Source organism: Anser brachyrhynchus (genome assembly GCF_964034855.1).
Source record: "Anser brachyrhynchus genome assembly, chromosome: 1".
Taxonomy (NCBI): Eukaryota; Metazoa; Chordata; class Aves; order Anseriformes; family Anatidae; genus Anser; species Anser brachyrhynchus.
Genome location: NC_137694.1, coordinates 61,746,874 through 61,768,595, shown reverse-complemented (window position 1 = coordinate 61,768,595; position 21,722 = coordinate 61,746,874). Strand labels below are relative to the sequence as shown.

Sequence of the window (21,722 nt, the reverse complement as noted above, 5' to 3'; positions counted from 1 at the left end):
AAAAAATATGTGGAAACATATTAGTTAGGAACAAAATGGACATGTGAAAGTCCTCCAGGGACTGAAAAGTCTCATCAAAGGGCCAGGAAAATCTTCCACAGCCCATTAAAGGCACTGACACAGCCGGTAAAACTCACCATGTATACACAGGCGATTTAGGTGGTTTGTTTGGATGGCAGCAGACATGCCAGAGTCCTTTGCATATCCTTTGTGTGGATATCCTGAATAACCTTCAGATATCCTGGATAACCTTTGTGTTGCATATCCTGTTGTGTGGTTGTATAGTCCTTTGTGTGGATGTACATGGGTTGCCATCACTTTACGAACACAGTGGGACACAAGCAGCTTGTGTATTCACTTGAGATTGTCACGTCCAGCACACGATGTGGTACGTGATCTTCTCCAAGTCCAATAGAGCAGAGGAGAAGGGGGCAATGAGTGAGATGTTTCCCCAAGAGGGGTGGGCAACCACTGGATCTGTGGGTTCATGGCCACACAACAGCATGTCCCCAGTCAGCGCCACAGAGCCACGCAGCATGTGGAAGGCTCCTTGCACTAACGCTGGTCCTGAAATGCCACTGAGGATTGATTTAGAATGGAGGATAAGGTCTAAAATCTATGACTTTGTTAGTGAGCATCCCTGCCACTGTTGTGCTGTCAGGCTTTTGTCGCTGGTACACACGGATGATGGGAGCTGGACAAAGCATGGAACAGAGCTCTCAAAAGCCAGTGGCTCTCTGAGTGCCCTGTTCGATCGCTTGGGCTTGTCAAAACCTCACAGTTCACACTGAAACCGAAACCGGTGGCACAGCTCCAGCAAATATATCAGGTTGTCTGAGCTCAGCTGAGTCCTGCCTCGCAAACAGATGAGGGAACCTCGACCAAGCATCAGTCACCAGGTAGTTCACTGTAATGAAATGTATATCCTGGTAATTTGGGAATAATTGTGTCTTAGGCTAATAACCACCAGTATCTTCCTTCACCAAGTTTATTTAATCCACGACATAGTTACTGTGTCTTAAACAGAAATCACCCTCAAGATATCATCTAATTATCTTCTCAGCATTCTGCAAATCTGCTTCGTATTACCAATAATCTTATTACTACAACTGCAACACTCATTAAGCAAACAGAGGACAATAAAAACATATACAAAAGTAGCAATCAAATTGCACTGAAATCTCACAATGAGTGATGGATAATTTTGGAGCAGATTGTTCTCATAGATTATTTCCCAAGAAAGGTTTAAATAGCCCAAGAAAATCCTATTTCAATTACAGGGCTCTCTTCTAGAGTCTGGCCATTTTATGTGACTCGATGACCGCCAAAAGGCGCAGCTAGGATCAGAAGTGGTTGCAGAGCCCACCCCATGCGAGTGACCCACACACCATTCCCTAACCAGGCTGGCCACAGAGGGTGCCGGAGACACGATGAAGATGAACTCTGTGACAGTGAGCCAACATTTTGTGGGTTCATCACCCACTTCTAGGTGGTGTCCTGGATGGTCTTGTCTAGGACTGGGAAGCCGTCACTTTGTTCTTGACAGGCAGTGGCTCCTGATCCTGCACTGAGCAAAGCAAAACCACAGAGGAGTTCTGAGCCATCCATGTTTAAATTATCTGAGGCCTGATCCTCAGCTCCTGGAAGTAGATGGAAATACATTCACGAAGAGCAGACAGGCAGATTTTCAAGCTGTTATTGCCTATCATCCGCGCCTGGTTATATTTAGCTGTTGCACCTGCACGGAGCCACTTGAACACGTATCAAAACAATTCCCATTCCTAGCTTTGATCCACACTGTCTGCGCCAACAACAGACCATCATTTGTCTCACTGGTAAAATAAATGCTGACAAATTTGAGTGTTTTTGTTGTTGTTGTTTGTTTGTTTGTTTTTGTTTTTCAGCAGCAAATGCACAGAAATATATTTGGAACATTTTACGGGTACATTGCACACCTGATGGAAACATTTATGACTTTTTCTTCCCCAGCTATATCAAAAATATCCTCATCCAACTTGACTATTTTTATCAATTCCACTCCTAAATATAATGTTCATTTTGGCACTGAATTTTTTTCCTGAGTATCACAGATGAGTCCATGAACTCTTTGCTACTCTCAGCCAAATGGCTAAAAAAGAAATCCACCCATTGAAGTAAAGTAGGTCCCATTAAACGAATGGGGAAATAGTAAGTTATGTGCGTGTGTGTGCAAATTACTGCATGGGAGAGAGCCAAGGCAGAGAGAAGTGCCTGCATTTAGTTTGGACTCCGGAGAGGTTACCAGTCATTGCCTTTTTGTGCTGGCCCAGCAACTTTCTACTTTTTATTCATCCAAATAGTCGAAATCCCTTTCTGTTTTAATATGCAAGTTTGCATTTAACCCATTAATTCAGTATTTCTACTGCAAATATAATAGAAATATAGAGGTGCACAGTTACGTTTTTCAGTAAAGTGGGCAAAAGGACAAAAAAGCAGTTTTTTGTTTTGTTTTGTTTTGTTTTGTTTTTAGAAACACTGAACTCTCCCTAATCCATAAAGAAAGAATAAAACGGGAAGTTGGAGGATAATATCCTACTCCTGCTGGCATAAGTGCTTGTAAGTCTCTTGTCCCTTTCCCATTTGTGTTATGTGACCCACCTCTTTGGGCTACACTTGCTTAAATCCATTTTCCTGTGGAGAAATGCACCACAAGTGATGTTTGAAGCCACATTCAGGAGAAATGAGGGGGGTCCCAGGACACTGGGGCTCCCACCTATGTTGTTAGATAGCAGGGCAAGTCTTCCAGTGCATGAGGAGCAACAAGAGGTCAGAGCCTGCCCCATGAACCACGTTCTGCACTGTGCATTTCTAATATTTGTTCTGCTGTCATGTTGCCTGGGCTCAGTCAGGAGACACAAAAAAAAAAAAAAGAAAACAAAAAAATGCAAATAAAATTAAAAACAACAACAACGACGACAACAAAAACAACAGTGCTCCTGCTTTAGTGCTTGCTGTGTGATTAGGAGCGATCTGCCAGCCTGGCTCCCCAGGGCTTACAGGAAATCTCTTTCTAGCCCACCTTCCTCACAGCTGCAGGGAGACACAGGGGCAAAGAAATACCTTGCGACCTCTTGGTGTGGTTTTCAGGTTTAGAAATGACCCATGAGATACTGGAATTTAGTAATGTGGTTCCTCCAGCCAGCCTCTTGGTGGGGTGGAAGCTGAACAGCAGACCATCAGGAGCAGGGTTTTCCCTCAACCTCTTATGATCTGTACGAGCAGAAGGCGAACATTTTCCGAGCTGGCAGGAGTGAATGTGACAGCAAAGGAGAAATGAGATGGGAAAGAGGATAAAGGACTGCACACAGAGGTGACACCCATGAGGGTAAAGCTTGCTAGCTGAGGCCTTCGTTTGTTGCAACAGCATGCACTATTTGTGACTGGATGCAGAGAGCAGGGAGGCAATAAAAGGCTTTGTATTTAAGGTTCCGACACTTCAGGAGAAAATGAGAAGAAGAGAGGTGCTAAAAGAGAAATACGTGGCTTTTCATTTTTGCGTCCTCTCTCATCTTCCTTGAATTTTATGGCACGAACTCGCTCAGTTTAAGCACCTGCCAGCAAAGGTTTGACCAAGAGCCAGTCCCCAGGGATGGTGGGCAAACCCCCAAGCCAGGCATGAATAGATGCATTGGTGCTGCCTGGGGGTGCGGGGCTGCTCCCCAGCTCCTCAGGCAACTCAGGCAGCGAACCTGGCGTACACCCTCCTGCACAGCCTGGGCCCAGCCTCTGGGCCACAGAAACACGCTCAGCGTTCACAAATCGATAAACATGTTGCTGATAAACGTGCGGCTCAAGTCTGGCTCGGCCAGGCGGCTCTCATTGCCCTCCCTGGCGGGCTGCAGGTGAGGCCTCAGCCCTGGAGCAAGGCCTCCAGGCATGGCAGAGGCCAGCAGGCCGAGCCGACACAAGGCACCTGTGGGGAGAAGGGCAAGGGCAGCTGAAAGGTGACAGAGGTGCCACCCAGGACACAGAGCTGCCACCACCTGTGTCCGCCGACTTGGCTGGGCCTCGTGGGAGGATGTGCATCTTGTGGAAAGAAGCTGGGCTTAGAACATATATTTTTAGCCAGGTTTCCTAAGGAAACGAAGAGTCTGTCACTTCTCGTCTGCCCATCTTTCCCCTCCAACCTTTGAATCTGCCGGCTACTTGCAAGCAAATCTGATGGAGCGTTAAAAGTCTGGAAATCACGTGGATTTCTAATCGTGAAAATGGGTAGCTGGGAAGAGCTGGGAAATGGCAGGCGAATACGCCTCTGACAGAGGGACAGACGGGAGGACTCAGTGGTCACCCCTCCTGTTTGGAAGCTCCTCTCCAGCCTCTGCACATGGTGTTTCCTGCCACAAGCACACTGGTGGAGAACTCCCAAAGGGAACGTGCTCAGCTAACTGAAGCAGAAGCTGTGGCCTGTCAGAGACAGCCAGTGTGAAGCTGAAATACCTGCGCTTTGTTCAATGCACAGAACAACTTGCTTCATTCGCAGCCCCCGTTTCTCTGACAAGTGCTCAGGAAGCTTGTAAGAAAACACGACAGACAAGGAGGAAATCTGCCTTGCTGTGAAGATGGAAGCACTTTACCTACCAACTCAGGGCTTGTGTGTGCCTGCATGTGTACATGTGTGAGCACTCACTTAAAGCTTACTTAACTATCAGAAGGCATTGACATGCTTAGCAGCTTGCTGTGCATAGTGGTTTCAGAAGGATATGGCCAACTCCACATGCCTGCTCTTGCTATAAAGGGTTTGCCTGTGTGGTTTATTCCCTTCTCTCACCCTTTGGCTGTCTCTGCTTTTCCAAATGGCACACTCCTTAAGGCAGGGTCTCTCTCCATGTCTGTATGATGAGTTCCTGGCATGCATTTTGAGCATTGCTGTGAACGGTTAGTAAAAGCCAAGGCAAGATCCCTGGTGCCTCCACTTCTGTACAATGCCGCCCGTAATACCACCTCACCTTTGACTGAGAGGGTTGTCTGTGGGGAGATGGAGGGGTGGATGATGTCCTCAAGCTTAGCCGCAGTCTGTGATGTCTCTCTGAGTGTATCCACTGGCTGAACACATCTCCTGCCGCTGGGCATGCCCTTGGGCCACCAGCTCATCCCCAGGTGCAGCGCTGAGCTCTTCCAGAGGACTTTGCTGTCACAGGGCTGCTGGCTTCACTCTGCACAGCCAGCTGCCGTTGAGGGCCTTGCTGCCAGGGACGGCCACTTCGAACTGCAGAACTGAGAAGACCAGGGGGTGATCTGAGAACGGGAAGAAATACCAGGGAGTGAAGCAATCAAGGGGAAAGAGTGTTTTTTATAAGGAAGCATCCTTTGTAAGTCCACAGCAGTCACGGGGCAGTTCAGGCATGCTGGGGACTGGCACACCAGTTTGCTTGGGGTGGGATCACAGGCTGACAACATCACAGCTGAGCTGGTGCAGCTCTTCCACTTCCATTCGGTGGAAATGAACAAAACCGTGCTCCCTCTGGGCAGGGAGGGAGGGCGAATTTTAGCAAATGTGGCTTGTTAGGTGGTCTGGTTTTGGTCTCTGCAGGAAAAGAGCTCAGCCTTGACTCTTTAGAGAGCCCCTGGGGAAGAGCTTGATAATGTAATGGGATAATGAGTGTCGAGCTATAAAAGCATTTCATTACCAGCATCCTCACCCCATGCTGCCCCAGTCTGTTGCAGTTATTGTGTGCTCCTGACAAGAAAGGTCACCATGAGATCATTTTGCCTCTGAAATGGAGCAGCTGCATTTCAGCAAGACAGTCCTTGCTCCTGCCTGGGCACAAAGCATTAGCAGGCACCCCAAAGCCATGCGGATGCTGTGCTTTGGGGTGCTGCTTAGGGGCAGAGTGAGGGCATTCACTGCTTTGAAGGACTTCGGTTGTTGTCTCTTGTCCCTGCCAAGGCCCTGCTGCATGGCAGAGGGGTAGACATCTCTCTCCTAGACCTACTTTTCAAAATATTCATTACTTTTCCTTCTAAGCCAGTAGTTGCTTCCTGTCACAACCAGGTGGTATAGACAGCGGTACCTTTGTTTGGAGGTGATGGTGCTAATTCAGAGCCAGAGTTCAACCATGAGGGACTGGAGCTCCTGCTGCACATCCCAGACTGTGGGCTGGGGAGCGCAGGTGCCTGTGCAGTCAGGAGGCAGCATCCCCGTATGGCAGCCTCAGCCCCTGCATTCCTGATGGAGACAGCTTACCAAGGGCACAGCAAGGCCCCACTCACTCACAGGCAACTTGTGTGAGGCTGGAAGAGTTATTTAAATCCCTGTACCCTTTCCTCAACAGTGAACTACAGCTAATGATCCTTCCCTTCTCTTCATCTCTATCTGCTTTGCCTACAAGGATCGCAGGCTCCTGCGCAGCCCAGGAGGGTTAAAATTCAGCCTTCACATGACTACTGCAAATCTGGTGTCTTTCTTACGCATATATCTTTCCAGAAGCCAGACGTTTCCACAATGGCGTCTCCGGCTAATCCTTCAAGGTGCAGCCGGCTACTTCCTCTCACGTTCTTCTTCCCCCTCCCCAAAAAGCGCTGAGCAGCTGAGCCCCGAGCCCTTGCGGAGACATTGACAGAGCTTTCCCTGCCATGGCTGCCGCAGAAGGGGGCACCTGGTTTCCCCCTGGCTGCAAGGGCAGCACTGCAGGCTTCCATTTTTAGCACTAAAGAATCACATCTGCTGGTGGCAGAGAGTGAAGACCTGAGCAGCCCCAGTCACTGGTGTTTGCTTCTGGCCAGGGAGGTTTCACTGAGTCGATGTGTTTAAACTGCAGCTGTGCCTGGCAGCACCTGCAGGGCTAGGCAAAGAGAGGAAACCTTTAAACAAAGGGGTTTAATCCTGCGCAATGCTGACAATGCTGACCGCTGCACAGCCTTCACTCTCTTTGTTTGCTTTGTGGGTTTGCCATTTCTGCATCCGCTGACTGGCTCTTTCCCCTCGCTGCTCTGTTCAGCCCCACAGGATTTATGCCCAGGAGCAGGCAGGTGGTGAGAGCTGACTCTACAAGTGATTTCTCTTAAAACATGGCAAAAACAGGTGCATCATACAAGTTCTGAGTTCAGTCCATCGCCACGGCTGTTGAACTCATTTCTCACTTCCCCAGCCACTAATAGGAAAAGTCTGAGAGATTCATGCCAGTACCAGTTAGATTTTTGACTGAAGCTTCCCTTTTATGCTCCTCAATTTGTGTCCTTCACTCAGTTCCTCATTGCAGTTGATATTTGTGACAGTACCTCCCTGGTGGTGGGAAGGACTCCATCCTACAAAATGCAGGATATTGTTTTTTGTCACTACCACCCCAAGTCTCTTGCTAAAAGCCATTCAGCTCAGGAAGAACTATCAGCTAGAAAAGCATGCCACCTGGCAGGATGCTTTAGGTACATCCTTATATTTGGCTGTCAGGTCAAAACACCCAACATATAATTTCAATATTTAATACTGTATCCAACAAAATAAACACATTTTAAAAATCTCTTGTCTGCACTTTTTGGTAATAGTTTAGTTTTAGGTTTATTAATTTAAAACTCATCGGTTAAAAAATTAAAAAGTTGTACTTTTCCATTTGATCTATTCTTCTGCTTTCCCTCTGCTATGATATTTGAAAGTATTTTTGTCCATTTTTTATCTGGGATAGTTATACACCTTTACATGCTATGAATAACCTGACCTTTGGCCATTTAACCTGGGACACCTGACTCAAGTTTTACGTTCAAAACTACATAGAAATGCCAGACTTGTTATTGCTGGGCTGAGGGCGCAAGTGCAAGGAGGAAACAAGGCCACCAGCACAGTGCTGCACCTGCTGGGTTTCCCAAAGCTGTGTTTCACAGTGTCATACTGTGTTTCTGACCAGAAGACATCAAATCATTATTATTTGTGCCCCACACCTCATGGGCCCCCCCACCTTCCCGCTCTGCTCTTTGTCCTTCATCCTTCATGGGGGGAGGCATGGTGAGAGGTGGCCGGCCCCGCTCCGGACACAAGCAGACACAGCCACTTAAAACACACAACATGATTTTTTTATTTGTTTAATCAGTTTACATTCCACAATTGACAGTTTACTTATTTATTTATTTTTTTAATTTTCCAAGAACAGGTTGTTTAGTTAGTTACCAGATGAGATTTTATCGATGGAAATACAGTATTCTTTGCCAATTTGGATAAAAACAAAACCAACCAAATAAAATCAAAACAAAAGGAAAATTGTAAGATGCAGCCAGTTTTTCGGCAAAGTCCTGTGACGCTTTCTGCAACTTTTGCCATTTCAAAGTCACAGGCTTTGTCAATTCCTCGTGTTAGTTCCCTGACCTCAACCCTGCTACAAAAATTATCCTTCAGGGCCATGGTCCTGCAAACACCAATGCACGTATGCAAACACCTGCGTGTCTGCAGATTAGCACCTTGGATTAACGGAGCAAGAATTTTGGGTTTGTGTCATGTTTAAACAACTTCTGTTCATCTCTTCTGCAATAATTTACAGGAAGAAATGGAGAGTACAATACATTTGATAAGATGTAGCATTCCTTGTGAAATTAGCCAACACATTCACATCTTACCAGAAGAGCCTAACACAGTAATCATTTGCTGTTAATTTTTTGTTAGCACCAATGGCCACAGGAGCCACTTTGCCTCTTGCAGCAGCGCAGAAGACTCCTGCAGTACATGCCACCCTCGATTACTTCCGACAGCTGGATGCTACTGTCCCAAACACATTAAACTCGTTGCTTGTTGGCTAAAAGTGCCCCTCTTGGTTGAGCTACTTCAGACAGATTGCACTGCATATACAGTTCAATTGTCCTTGACAATGCCTGAAACATTATCAGACATGAACATATTTTGGGATTTTCCAAATACTCTAAAGTTTAGTATATTTTAATGTAATTCCCAGTCTAGCAAAGCAATTAGGCATGTGCCTAGCTTTAAGCACGGCAACAGCATCATTAATGGGACATTCATGCTTGAAATTAGGCAAGTGCTTACATGCTTTGTGGGATCAAAGCTTTGTAGCAGTGCTCTGATGAAGTCGGGATCTCCCGAGTGTCCTAATCCTGGCTTCCACATTTACAGGCACTGCAGATTTGGATAAACCAGCTACAGTCTGGATTTTCAAAAGTGCTGAAAACAGGAGGCCCACCTGCAGCTAATGGAAGTTGTGAGAGTGCAACAAACCACTAAACATCAGGTCTTTTCCCCAGCTTTTGGTTTCCTATCTCTAAAATGGCGGTAATACCTACCTGCCTCTGAGAGGCCTGGCATGACTCGTATTTGTAAAATTTTCTGAAGAGAAAATATGCCAGGAAAATGCAACATATCAGTGCATTTATCTGAATAAGCCTGAGTTGCGTGGCATTCTAGGTCTTTCTAATCTAGTGTTGATACATATGTATTGCACTTAGAGGAAACAAACATCTGGCCAAGATGCATTCACATGACAAATGTCTTGTACCAGTCATATCATCTCACTCGGGAATGCCCTAGAGAAGTGCTGACATGTTTCAGTTTGCAGGCATTTAAGTGAATTATTATGCTAAGTCTCCCAAACTGTCAGTTAGAGAAAGTGGTGACTGCAACTTTTGTCAGCACTAAAGGAAGGAGAGGTTATGGGACTTGTTTCATTTCCTCTCAGCAGAAACGTTTTTCTTTAAGGAACAGAGGACTAACAAGGGAGTCACAGAAGGGGAACCCTCCAAAAATGTTTGGTCAGTTGGTAGATCACGTATTGTGGCAGAAGAAACTCCAAATGCCCGTGTGAGATGCACCAGCTGTGGATGGAGGAGAGCACAGCGAGTCTGATCTGAGGCCTGCGCAAAAGGCTCGGGCCTTCACACAGGTGTGTTTCTCCATGGCTGTAGGACCGTGTGACGACACAAGTGTGAGACAGCAAGGAGTCGGCCCCACAGATCTGCAGTGGCCAAATGGTTCATGAAACACGTTGGGATGCTTTACTGCCCCGAAGTGAGATGGCCACGTGTGCTGGGCCTGCTCTTCTGCCCACCACCTGGGATCGCCCCGGGGCCAAGGCCTTGCGGCCATCCCACCGGAGGCCGTGCGCTCACCCGCTGCTGCAGGGTCACAGGACCGATTATGGCTTTCATTCAGAGGTGACACGATTTTTGAACAGAAAGTAGAGGATTCTCCAAGAAGATAATCCAAATGCAGGGTGGAGAACGCAGCACTGGGGGCAGTGCACATGGCTGGATGCACAGGGCTATTGTAAAGAACAGCAAAGAAAGGTAAACTGGGACAGAATCACCCCACAGAACCTCCCTCCCAACTGATGTTGCACAGGGACTTCACTGCCTTTTAAAAGGAGGTTTTCTTTGACACTAACCCTCTGAAAAGTCTGCAAAACCCTCGTGGGCACAGTGAGCTCTACAGCAACCTCTGAGTCCCACATCCCACAACCATCCCCATCCCTCTCACAGAGAGAGAGGGAGAGGACGATGAGGAAATTTTGTGACCGTTCTCAAAAGTCATGCAGAAAATGGTGCTGAATCCTTAAATTTGATTTATTCTCAAGCTCCTCCTCATTTCCAGAGTTCACTCTTAAAGCCTTTATTTCTTTTTCACAGACATCTCAAATAACAAAACAGTCACATATGCAAGAGTTGGTACGGAATGGGATTTAGAGATAAACATCTTTACGGGAAGCATCTCTATATTCTCACACAGAGAGGAAAAGGTAGAAAGAGAGATATACACATCTGACTCCTCAAAAGAGGGAAAGGGAGAACAGGAGAGGAACGTCAGGATGAAACAGTAGAGATTAGACAAGGAGGTACTGCGCTGAAAAATATCTTTTGATCCCTGGAACTCAGTTTTATCTCCCACTTTCTTGCTGAGGTCTCTCCCTAAGTATTGGTACACAGTACTGAATATTTACTTTGTAGGTCCCTGCAGGCCATCTGAAGTTCTTCTTGCCATAACCCTAACAGTATTTTAAAAAATAAATTCATTCTGAGAGATGAGTGAGCATTGTCAAGTTCCTAACTTAACTTTAGCTGTGGAAATAAATAGTTGTGACCATCTGTTGCCACCACAGCCAAAGTTCTCTTAGCCCTGGAATTCTCAGAAATGGGTTTAATTCCTCCATTCCCCTGACTGTGTTTATTCTATTCAGGTAAAATATGGGAATATACAAGCACTTCAAAGTTCTTATACTGGATTAATTTGCTGGTCTTTCCAACTTGGTGTGAATACATGATTCCCGATTTCAGCTCCGAGAGACTCTCACCATGAGATGGAGACGTACGTTCAGCCTTGTCAGAGCAGCTTTCTGAATAATACAGTCACAGTTCATTCTCTTGTTGAGTCCCTGGTTCAGTTTTTTTGAGGACAACTATAATCCCAACAATAAGGGATGAAATTGCAATCTCTTTAAGCTCCATGTAAGCTCTTTGTAAAGCAGTTGTTAACATTGAAAATAAAAAATACCCAAACTGTACCTTGGAGGGGAATTTTTTGATCCTCACTACCAGCTAGATGACATTTTCCAGGCTATTTTGGAGATGGAGCAAGAAAGTAATCTCTGAGCAGCTTAGATTTTCAAACTTTTAGGATGTAAATTCACTCATTGCACTGGTTCAGCAATGCCCGAACTGGCAGAGAATGGTGAAGAGTTCAGACCAAAGGTCTCTGACCTCCAGCAACAGGGCCATGCAGTGGTCTACAGCTGGAGATCACCATAAGGAACCCGCTACAAATGCAGTTTCCAAGGACTGGGGCAAGTAGTGCAATGACTTTGCAGCCATGTTGTAGTTTGGGGTGGAGAAGGCTGCTGTGAGCATTTCCTTTTGCTGCATGTTGCATGGTGAGCACCACAACTGATCTCCATATGGATGCTCTTCTGCACAAGGTCCTTGAGTCATCCCGCTGGGATTTAAGATCTTTTAAAATAGGTGAGTGGTCACTCCATGGAGGGAGAAGGAACTCCAAAACTGGGTTAGATCTCAGTTCTACTCAGTCACCACCTAGAAGCAATTGTCTCTCTTCATTAGCTATATTAGAAACCAAGGCAGACAAGACCATCAACACCAACAGCTCAGTTAAGTGCCTAAGGTTAATGGGGATGGATTCAGGTCAGAAAATCCAGGCCTTTGTGTAATTTGACTTCATCTACGGAGGTCCTCCTCACAGACGTACACCTAGTGCAGAAGGAGAGCATCTGTACAAAGGACTTCTTGGTAAAGGATAAGTGAGTCTAGAGAGCTAATGTGGAACAGAAATTCTGCCATGGCTTTTAAAGTCCATTTCTCTTCCTTAAAGAAGCCCTTGAGACCCAGTCCTCTGACTGGATATATGTGTATGGGTGTGCATACCACTGACTGTAGCGAGATACCCCTCCTAGACTGGTGCAACGGCAGAATCAGGATGTTTCTGGGAAATAATACTTTTTCCTTTGTTTTGATTTGAATCTGAGATACATGAGGGTTGTGAAAAAGAAACAGTCCTCTGCCTGAAATTCTGTACATTAACCTCAGGTTACTTCAGGCAATCATGAATCTATGGACATTTTTCATAAATTTACAAAGATGTATACATATATATACATATATACATGTATATCTGTATCAGCCTATGGGCTACAATTACCACTGCAGTATTCCAGCCACACATGAGTATAATGGTTGTGTTTTTTTACAAAAAGAGATTGGTATAAAGGAGTGACTTAGTAGTGCCTGTTCCTGCGTCTATGCAAAAGATCCTGCAGTGGGCTGACATACAAATACAGCCCCCCTAACCTAAGTCCCCCATCACATATACACATAGGTAGGACCCAGTCTTACAGTTTTAATGAAACAAACTTCTCATTGATTCCAATTACCTATAATCAAAGGGAATTTTACTTGAGAAGGAACTGCAAGTTCAAGCCCAATTTTAGGTACAGTTTACAGCTTTCGAAGTTGCAACCTCTGCCATACTAGGTCACAAAATGCTTTAAAATAATTTAAGTTACTGCAGAAAAATATTTTCAGAAGTCCCCAAATAGGCATTTTTACATAAGTAGGGGAAATTTTGTCCTGCACAAGATCAAACAACAAATACATGAATATAAACACGTTAAGTGATGAAAATTGCCAAGTAAAAATAGTAACAGTTTAAATTAGATGTCTGTGATTGTTGTCGGTGCCCAGGAGTTATAAATAATTCAGTATCCTCTTACTGAATAGTCTAAGGCTGCACTTTTATTTTGTTGTTATGACTACTTGAACTTTTGTCTTATGATCTATATTGTTAATGAAAAATCCTTCACAAAAAAATGTAGCATTATGCTTCAGACAGATGAAGACTATTCTTGAGATAAAATATTGCAAGAGCTTAAGCAAATCAGGAGCTTGTGTGTTGGGTGTTTTTGTTGTTGTTGTTGTTGTTTTTTAAATTGTATCAGCACCAAGAGCATTTAGTGTTTTACTCCTATTCACTGCCTGAACAGGAATTGGATGCTGCAGCTCTTTTGTGCACCAGACCCCAGGAGGCTGAGCCCAATCTGATTGATGCTCCTTGGTGTCTATATCGGTTTGAAACTGGAGTGAAACCCGCAGGTCACACAGCTTTTTGAAGACATGACTCTTCCAGAATTGCTGTTGTTGTTTGGGAATTTCCGACCAGCTGGCAAAACAACTAGGCCACTTGAAAGGAATTGCCTTTGCAGCACTATTCCTGTGCTCCATTGCCGCAGGTAGGGCACGGAGCCACGGCGATGTGAAGCTCCCTGCTGCACTGGGCAGCATTACCTGCGGTCATGGTGCTGCCAGCAGCCCGCATGAGCCCTCTGCAGAAGACAGAAGTAAGACTCAGGCGGCACGGCGATACCTCTCAGTACAGCAGGATTTCTACCTTAGGGGACTGCAAACTTTTCTGAGTTGGAGGTGATATGGTGCAATTTTTTCTCTTGTGACTAATGTGAACACCGACCATCTGTTTTAGAGAAACACCTTGCAACAGTGGGTTGCAAGAGCCAATCTTGCGAATACCAAGGCTGTCCTGATGGGATTTCAATTTTATTTTCCTGTAACATTACAGTTCAGAAAGCGAATCCCATTTGTACCACATTGGCAGTGTTTACTGCCAAGGTCTGTGGCACTAGAAGGTAGTAAGGACTTGTGGGCACAACTGCATTTTCGGAGGTAGAATTGCTAGCTCGGGACTGGCTGGATACAGAAGTAGGTCTGTAGAAACCCCATATTTAAGAGCACTGATGGTCAGCTCTGGAGAGTCTTGCTGCGATGTTTCAGGATGTTACTGCCCTGAGCTGTTTCCTGCCCCCCTTTTTGCTGGATGTATCTGTCCAAAGGCAAAGCAGGCAGAAAGAAAGACATATGTGTGTCTCCTTTCCCTGCACCTCTGGGATCAGAACGACATTGGCAACTCTTTCCTAAATATCCAAACACACTCTAGTGTGTTTCATCCCAGTTCATCCCAGCTGTATGGTGCCTCCCCACTTCTCTTTAGCAGATAGCTTCTGTGTGATCTGCACACACAACCTAACACCTGAATTGCATTGCAACTCCTGAGTTAAGTACAAAAGAATAGAAAATAAAGTATTATGCTGCATTTTGCAATGTATTTCCTCTCCATATAGTACACGTATTTACAGGTTACTAGCACCCACATCATGCAGGGTATGTATGTGTGTGTGTGCCTAAGGAAGGGGAGGAGTGAGGGTGTCCATGTATATACACCCTACACTAGAAAACTTCTGAAGTTGTTTCCTGCCACTCTGCAGAAGTGTTAATCAGTAAAATTAAAACATAAAAGTCCCTGCCCTGGCAGGGACTGACAATTCAGGCTGCTGCTGCTGTGGGTGACATCGGATCGTCCTCATGTAACTCAGCCAATGCCCATCAGGTCTGACCTATAGCAACTGGTGCTTGGTTTCTTTTTTTTTATCTCTCCCTACCTTCCTCTGGAGATAACCTCTCTGAGTCTCAGTTATTTTCACTGCCAGTCTTCCCTGAGCAAGGAAGGACAATTGATCTGTGATTCTGGAGTGCTTTACTTAAGGGGACCAACATTTCATTTCACTCTTGGGGCCTATATTGAGGCAGTCATCCAGGCTCTTTCTCCAAGTTAAATCCTAAATATGTGCAAGGCACACTGCAATTAAAGTGACAGCATTGTATCAGGCTCCAGTTCTCCCACTGATGTCAACAGGAAGCTTGTCAGAGCCCACTGGCACCAGCAGTAGGCCCTCTGTTCTAAAAAGTGTTACAATCTCTAGCTATGGCTCTGAAGAAAGCTATAGGGTTGGGGTATTAGTGATTTTGGGAGACAATGAGGCAGACAGGATGGAAACCATAAATCACAAAACAAAACAAAACAAAATACACTGATTTCTTTCTAAAGCTAAATGTTAGATGTCCATGTGTGTGAGTATGCATTTCATTTTCAGTGCTAACCAGGACAGCACTAAGATATTTTTGAGGCACCTGATCCAAAACTCACTGGAGCCAAGGCGAAGCTTTCTATGGGCTTCTACAGAATATGAATCAGATGCATTATATTCCTGGCTGTTACTGGAAACTGGGGGGGCTCTAAGTGTTGAGTTAAGCCCTGTTTTTATGAGCTTTCCAGCTCAGACTGGCAGAATCAAGATCTTATGGAGATCCTGAAGTTGGCAACAAAATTAGGTTTCTTTGAAACTTAGCTCCTGATCTTGGATATTCACTCGTCACTGACCTTTACGTGCCTCATGCACACTTTTTGCTCCTTGTCTGTCTGTGGCGCCTGGCAATCATTCAGAACTGTCTCAGTTTTTCACCTTGAGTCTTCCCTTGCTGACTGGATGAGTACAACAGGATTGGGCCATGGAAGGGTGCAAAACCTGGGGGCAAGGAAATGCAGTATTGATACACGGGTCTGGTTTGTGTGAATGTGCCTGAGCTCCCCTATAGCCCTTCTACGCCTATGTAGAGACACAAAGAAGAAAGAACCTGAATAATGCATGTCTTTATTTAAGCTATACTTGGTAACATATTATTTCCTCTCCATTTCACTCCTGGCAGTTAGCTTGGCACTCAAGAATTAAGGACAGATTACAGTGATTTTCTTCTGAGCTCTGCTTATCAGTGGGGCTCCGGGGATGAGCCTGGTTCGGAGGTGCTGCGTGGTGGGTAAATGGACAGCCATGGAGAGACAGTCTTCCAGGAACACTTGGGAACCTGAGATATCCCCTGCATTTCAATCCTCTCCCTTACCGGTGCTGTTTTATTCATCATCTGATGAACCACACAGCGAACATGCCACAGCTAAAAGTGCTCCCAAATGACTCGCATCTACAGGAAAGCAGAATACCTGCACTCTCGCAGGTCTCTCCTGGGAGGATAGGATCCTCTGCTTAGAGGACTCTGAGGGTTTTTTGGTTTTCTTTTTCCTTTCATTTGTTACTGTAGCTGGCATAACATTTTCAAAAGTAATGACGTTTTTTCAAAAGCAGTAATTCAAAGAAATTGCTCTGGTCACCGGTGACTTGTGATCCACTTGTGACTGTCCCTGGGGTAGAATGAAAGAAAAAGAAAGCCCAACTAGAAATATAACTTGAAGTACTATTTTCTTCAGATCAGGGAAGATCAGTTGTGTGTTTGCAGAGAAGGAGAAGGGAGAGATGATATATACAGGTGGCCAGTATGAGTCAGGAATTTCAACACGCAAACAGCTTTAGCTTGAAGAAGGTGTCCTACACAGTCCAGAAGATACAGAGCACATGGACTCCTGCCACGTAGCCCCCTCACCTACACAGTGCCCTGGCAGGGGTGGACAGCAGAAGCCCTTGTAGCTAACTCCCTGCCGTCACGGGACAACCCCCTGTACAAGAACTGGAGTACAAGAACCGCTCCCCTGGGACTGCTTCCTGTGGAGAGAGGGAGTCCGAGCACCCACTGACACATCAGGCTAGGACAAGGGTGTCACATTATCCACAAGGACAGGGTAGGAAAACAAGGACGGGGGCTGGACTCTGCGGGAAGCCAAACATCACCCAGCAAAGCACATTCTTAACTTTAAGCATATGAATAGTCTACCAAAGTGAATGGGATCAGTCACATGCTTGAAGTAAAGCACATGCTTCAACACCTCACCGGGGCAGACCAGAGAGACTGGGTCAAGCCCCTTAACGTGGGGACCACAGCTGACAGACTTCTAACTACTGCTCAAACTAGAAAATCAGACACTAGTCAAAAAGCTTCAATCTCTGCTCAGAAAGGCATTTCAAAGCCTCCCCAAAATGCAGAAATTCAGACTAGATGGGAGTGTGCTTTGGCTCAGGAGAGATGGAGACACGAACTGTCACAAATCTGGATCTGGATGTCTTTTGAGTCAGCCCTGCAAAGATGAGAGAACTGGTGCTTGGACAAATGGTCCTTTAGGGATCCAGCTTGAGATTAAGGTTATGCATTCACCTGCTGCTTCAGGCACTTACACCCACAGCTTTTAACACGCTTCTTACTCACACAGGCCTTAGGGAGCCTGTGCTATAGCGAGTGGAAAGTCCCAGACCTGGCCTAAAGATCCAGGGTTAACACTTCTCTGCTGTAAGGAAAAAATAAACCTCTCTTCCACCATCGCCATGCACAGACCAACACTCAGCTCGTATACAGCTTGTAAACCAACCAACACCTTCAGAGAACACTTCATCGAGGCAGAGCTACTTTCATGCCAGCCGCAGAAAGAAGATGTGAGAGGCCATGAAACAGCAAAATGCCTTCCATTGCTTTAAATCTCACTGCTATACCTCTTTCCAAACTCCACCTGTAAGAGGACACACCCTGTGCATTGTCAGGGATCACACGAGGCATCATCACAGCAGCTCGTGCTGCTTTCCATGCCACAGGGCTTGATGGTGGACACCAGCTAGAAACCTCTGTGCCCTTCAGTTGACCCAGGTCACTCCAGGCATCAGTATTCACATGAAACAGTTTCCCTAATGCACTCAGAACTACAGAGGAGGAGGAAAGTTTGTGTGCAAAGATGTTTTAATCAATTACCAGTTTTCTAAAGCATTAACACCTTTGTGAGATTTTTTTTTTCTCAACATTGTTCATATTTTGAAAATTTTCACAAATTTTTTTTACAGGTCCCTCTTGGTATTCAGTGTTTGGTTTTCTGCATTCAGTTGTAATTTAGCTTTCCAAGAGCTGTTTTTAGTTTTAATTGCCTTCTGCCCAATATTAACTCATCAGCCTCCTTGCCTAGTGGGCACTTGCATGTTCAGTTTCAAAGCTTTTCAAAACCACTCTGTTTGAAAACATTGCCAGGAAAAAAATAAAAATAAAAAAAATCCAATCTATTTTAAAAGAAAGTTTCTTCAAAAAGCTTACATTTTCGACATGAATAAATACTTAGTTTCTCCAGTCAGATCTAATGGAGAATGAAATGACCAAACTTTGCTTGCCAGGAATGGCATTTCAGTGGCAACACACTGACTTGGCAGCTGGCATTGGCGTGTCTCAGGAATTTGTAAACCAGAGAAGAGAAAAGCTAAGTAGCTGAGCAAGAGTGCAAGAAAACCAAATCTAGCCTACTCCAAAATGCCCTTCAGAAACTTGATTTCTTTGGGCACTGTTAATAAAGCAACATCATCACACAAGGTGTAACAGGGAGGGGAAGTAGGCCTGGAAGGGGAATGGCTGGCTATGCGACTGGGCTGCATAACAATTAGTTGTTGGTTGGATTTTTTTTTTTAACAAGGCAAAACACTGCTTCTTGCCAGTTGTGTAAATAGCATGATCTGGAGATTAATGCCTTTATTTCTGTGCAGCAGGCACAGTTTCAACAGGTTGCCTCCTTCTCCTGGTGAGTTTTTGTAGACTCAGGGGATGCTTTCTATTGACTGATGAGGACTGATGGCATGCAGTTATCGTGTGTAAGAAAGGATTGCTGGAACTATCCCTGAATTAAGAGCATGTTGGGTTGGGTTGTTAGGGAGGGGGATTTTTTTTCTTTGCCCTGCCTCCCTTTGCATTTGTCAGTGGTGCCACCACTCCTGCACACAGCCACCCAGTAGTCACCTCTCCCAGCTCCCTCTGGCCCTACACCCACCTTCCCCTCAGCCACAGTTCCCCTGCACAGAGCTGCTGCCCTTGCAGCCAAAATGCTTTGCTTCCCCCAAAGGTGCTCATCCCCCTTATCCGTTCAGTTAGCTCTTCTGGGATCTGTGGCCTGAAGGATGGGAAGAGCAGAGCAAAGGGAAAAGGAGGCAATGGGAAGAGGAGTAGAGGGAAAAAGAGAAAGACCAAAGGAGAGAGAGAGAGAGTCCCATTTACGGATTCACAATTATACCATACGAAGCTTGAGCTCATGGGAAATGGATCTCCGTTCTCTGCACCTGACCCTTTCCTTTCATCTGTACACAGTTCCCCCAGATGGAGAGTGGAGAGGTCCAGTGAACTGGGGTGGTTTGCAAAGACAAGATGTGGGAACGTCTCATTTGGCATACATGAACACAGCAAGAGGCGTCTCTTACTTCTCCCTTACAGACATTAGCTCCCCTTTTCTCCTTGGCAATGGCTTTTGCCCAGTTTTCTCAAACATCCAAAACGGAAACTCAACGAAATCCCAATCCAGTAGATAACTGGGAGGAACAATTGCCACGGCTCCCCCCACCTCCCTTCTCCCTGGTCAGTCTTCCCTTGCATCCGCCATCCTGAACTCTCAGATGCTCCATGAAAAGCAAAAACATCCAGAAATCCTCCAGAGGAGCCACGCTGCCTCAGACCGGACGGCTTTCCTCGCGCTTCTGCGGTTGCCTCAGTCTCGGGCCACAAACACAGCATGGATGGTGTAGTGGACAATCACACTGCAATGTTTTAAATTTTTCTTTTTCTTAAAAATAAATAAATAAAAGAAGAAGAGGGAAGAAAAAGTTATACACACATGTATCACAGCATTTTCAGAAGGCCTTCGACTGCATTTCAGAAGGCCTTTGCATTAGCAGTTCAGCCTCAGTTGTAAGCCTGGATGTAAGGCAGCTGGAAGATTAAAACCGTGTTGTTGGAGAGTCCGCTGAGATGTCCTCATATTTGTTGTTGTTGTTGTTGTTTGTTTTCTGTTTTTATTTCATAAGATCCTGTTTTTAAATTATTATTATTATTATTTTCATCTGCTTGCTTCTTTCTAAAGTTTGGCAGGAAAGAGAAAATGCTTTTTTTGCTTTTCCCCAGATCTTCTGTCCATTTTGTTTTCTGTGTTGTAAGTGAAAAAAAGAAAAAAAAAAAAAGAGATCCCCAAACCAAAAAGAAAAAAAAAAAAGAAAAGGAAAAAAGAAAGAAAACGAACAGGCTAGGCTTCTGTCATTTTGTTTTAAGAAAGAAAAAGAAAGTGGGTGGGTTTCTGACAATGGCCTTGAGGAGGTACATTGTAGAGGTGGCTCAAATGCTTGATTTGTTTCTTTGCTTTCTGTTTGCATTTTCCTTTCTGGCTGCAATGGACAGGCCTTCTGTCCCCCCCACCCTCCATGTCCTGTACAGAATCTGTTTCCAGATCCCCTCACGGAGCCCCTCTCCCCCTTCCCGGGTGGCAGCTGGTAGGTGCGACAGTATGTTCATTCGGCCTCTAAGGTATGATGCTGAAGTTAAGAGTTGGATGGAAGAGCCACGTGAGAGAAAAGCTTTCCCATCTCTGTGAGAAAGAACGAAGCAACACAGAGTCCGGTGGAGATGTGAGTGCCGTGTTGGACTCAGCTCTACCTTGGCACTGGCGTTAATTTGAGATTATATATATATATATATATAATTATATATACATATATATGCATGTATCGGTATACATAGACATATATATATATATACGTGTGTGTGTGTGTATTTGTTTGCTATTTGTTTTAGCACACTGTCCCATTCTCAGGTCTAGATTTGGGGCAGTTGGTCCTGGGGACAGGTTGGACAGAAGGGGCCAGGGTGCAGAAGAAGCCGGAGATAAGAGTGAGGCCCAGGCCCCCCCACGCACAGAACATGGACCAGCCATAGCCATGGCTGATGTCGTCGGGAAGTCCGTACAGGTAGCGGGGGTAACGGGAGAGCTCAAAGTTGATTCCAGCCACACACGTGCACAGTGAAATGATGCAGAAGGTTCCTGGAGGAGAGCGGGAAGGGGAGAAGGAGGGAGGAAAAAAATAGAGAGAAGTTAGAAGAGTGACAGACATACCGCTTTCCAAGCTGCCGAGGGTTGGTGCAGTCAGTAGGGAAATACCTAAGGGAAGACATTCGCATAGAAAGTGGCTTAGTCTAGCCATGGGGAATGAACCGAGTGCCACCAGTGCCTCAAATATTGATCTGATGCTGAGCAGAGCTGTATAAAGAAACTTTAATGTTTTTGTCATTATGAGCACTCCCTCGGGAACCATTGATTTTACTGGAATTTTGCTTTACGCAAATATGGAGTGAATCGTCATGTTTCAATATTTTTTTTTTTGGAGGAAAAAGGATCAAATTTTTGTTTAAATTCAGTTTTTCAGTGATGGATTTTATAAAGAAAAATATTACAAAATATTTGACATTCTGGCTTTGTTGAAACATACACTTGAAATGCCTTGGAGAGATTTTTTTCAGATTTTTTTTTACGTCAAAATCTAAAATGTTCCACTCTACTTGCCCTTTTAAAATGCCACTCTTGAAACCATAAATACCTCACAAAATTCGGATTCTACCCTCTGCCTGACTCCAGTCCCAACCTAGATGCCCTCTGCAGTATTGGGGAAATCTTC

The 21,722-nt window shown here is 45.2% G+C and overlaps 1 protein-coding gene across 9 annotated transcripts in view; it reads right to left on the bottom strand.

Annotated features, from left to right (window-relative positions):
• Positions 1 to 308: 308 nt before the first annotated feature.
• TMEM178B (transmembrane protein 178B) overlaps positions 309 to 21,722 on the bottom strand; it is a 228,789-nt gene continuing 207,375 nt past the window's right edge. For 2 of the 9 annotated variants that reach the window (XM_080569042.1, XM_080569040.1), the window contains one exon: positions 8,021 to 21,091. In XM_080569042.1, coding sequence (XP_080425168.1) covers positions 20,841 to 21,091 — 251 coding nt within the window. In that variant the 3' untranslated portion in view covers positions 8,021 to 20,840. Of the gene's footprint in view, positions 3,281 to 4,985; positions 5,275 to 8,020; positions 21,092 to 21,722 lie in introns of those variants that run through there. The other 7 variants (XR_013942355.1, XR_013942356.1, XR_013942357.1 and 4 more) reach the window with 7 other exon arrangements.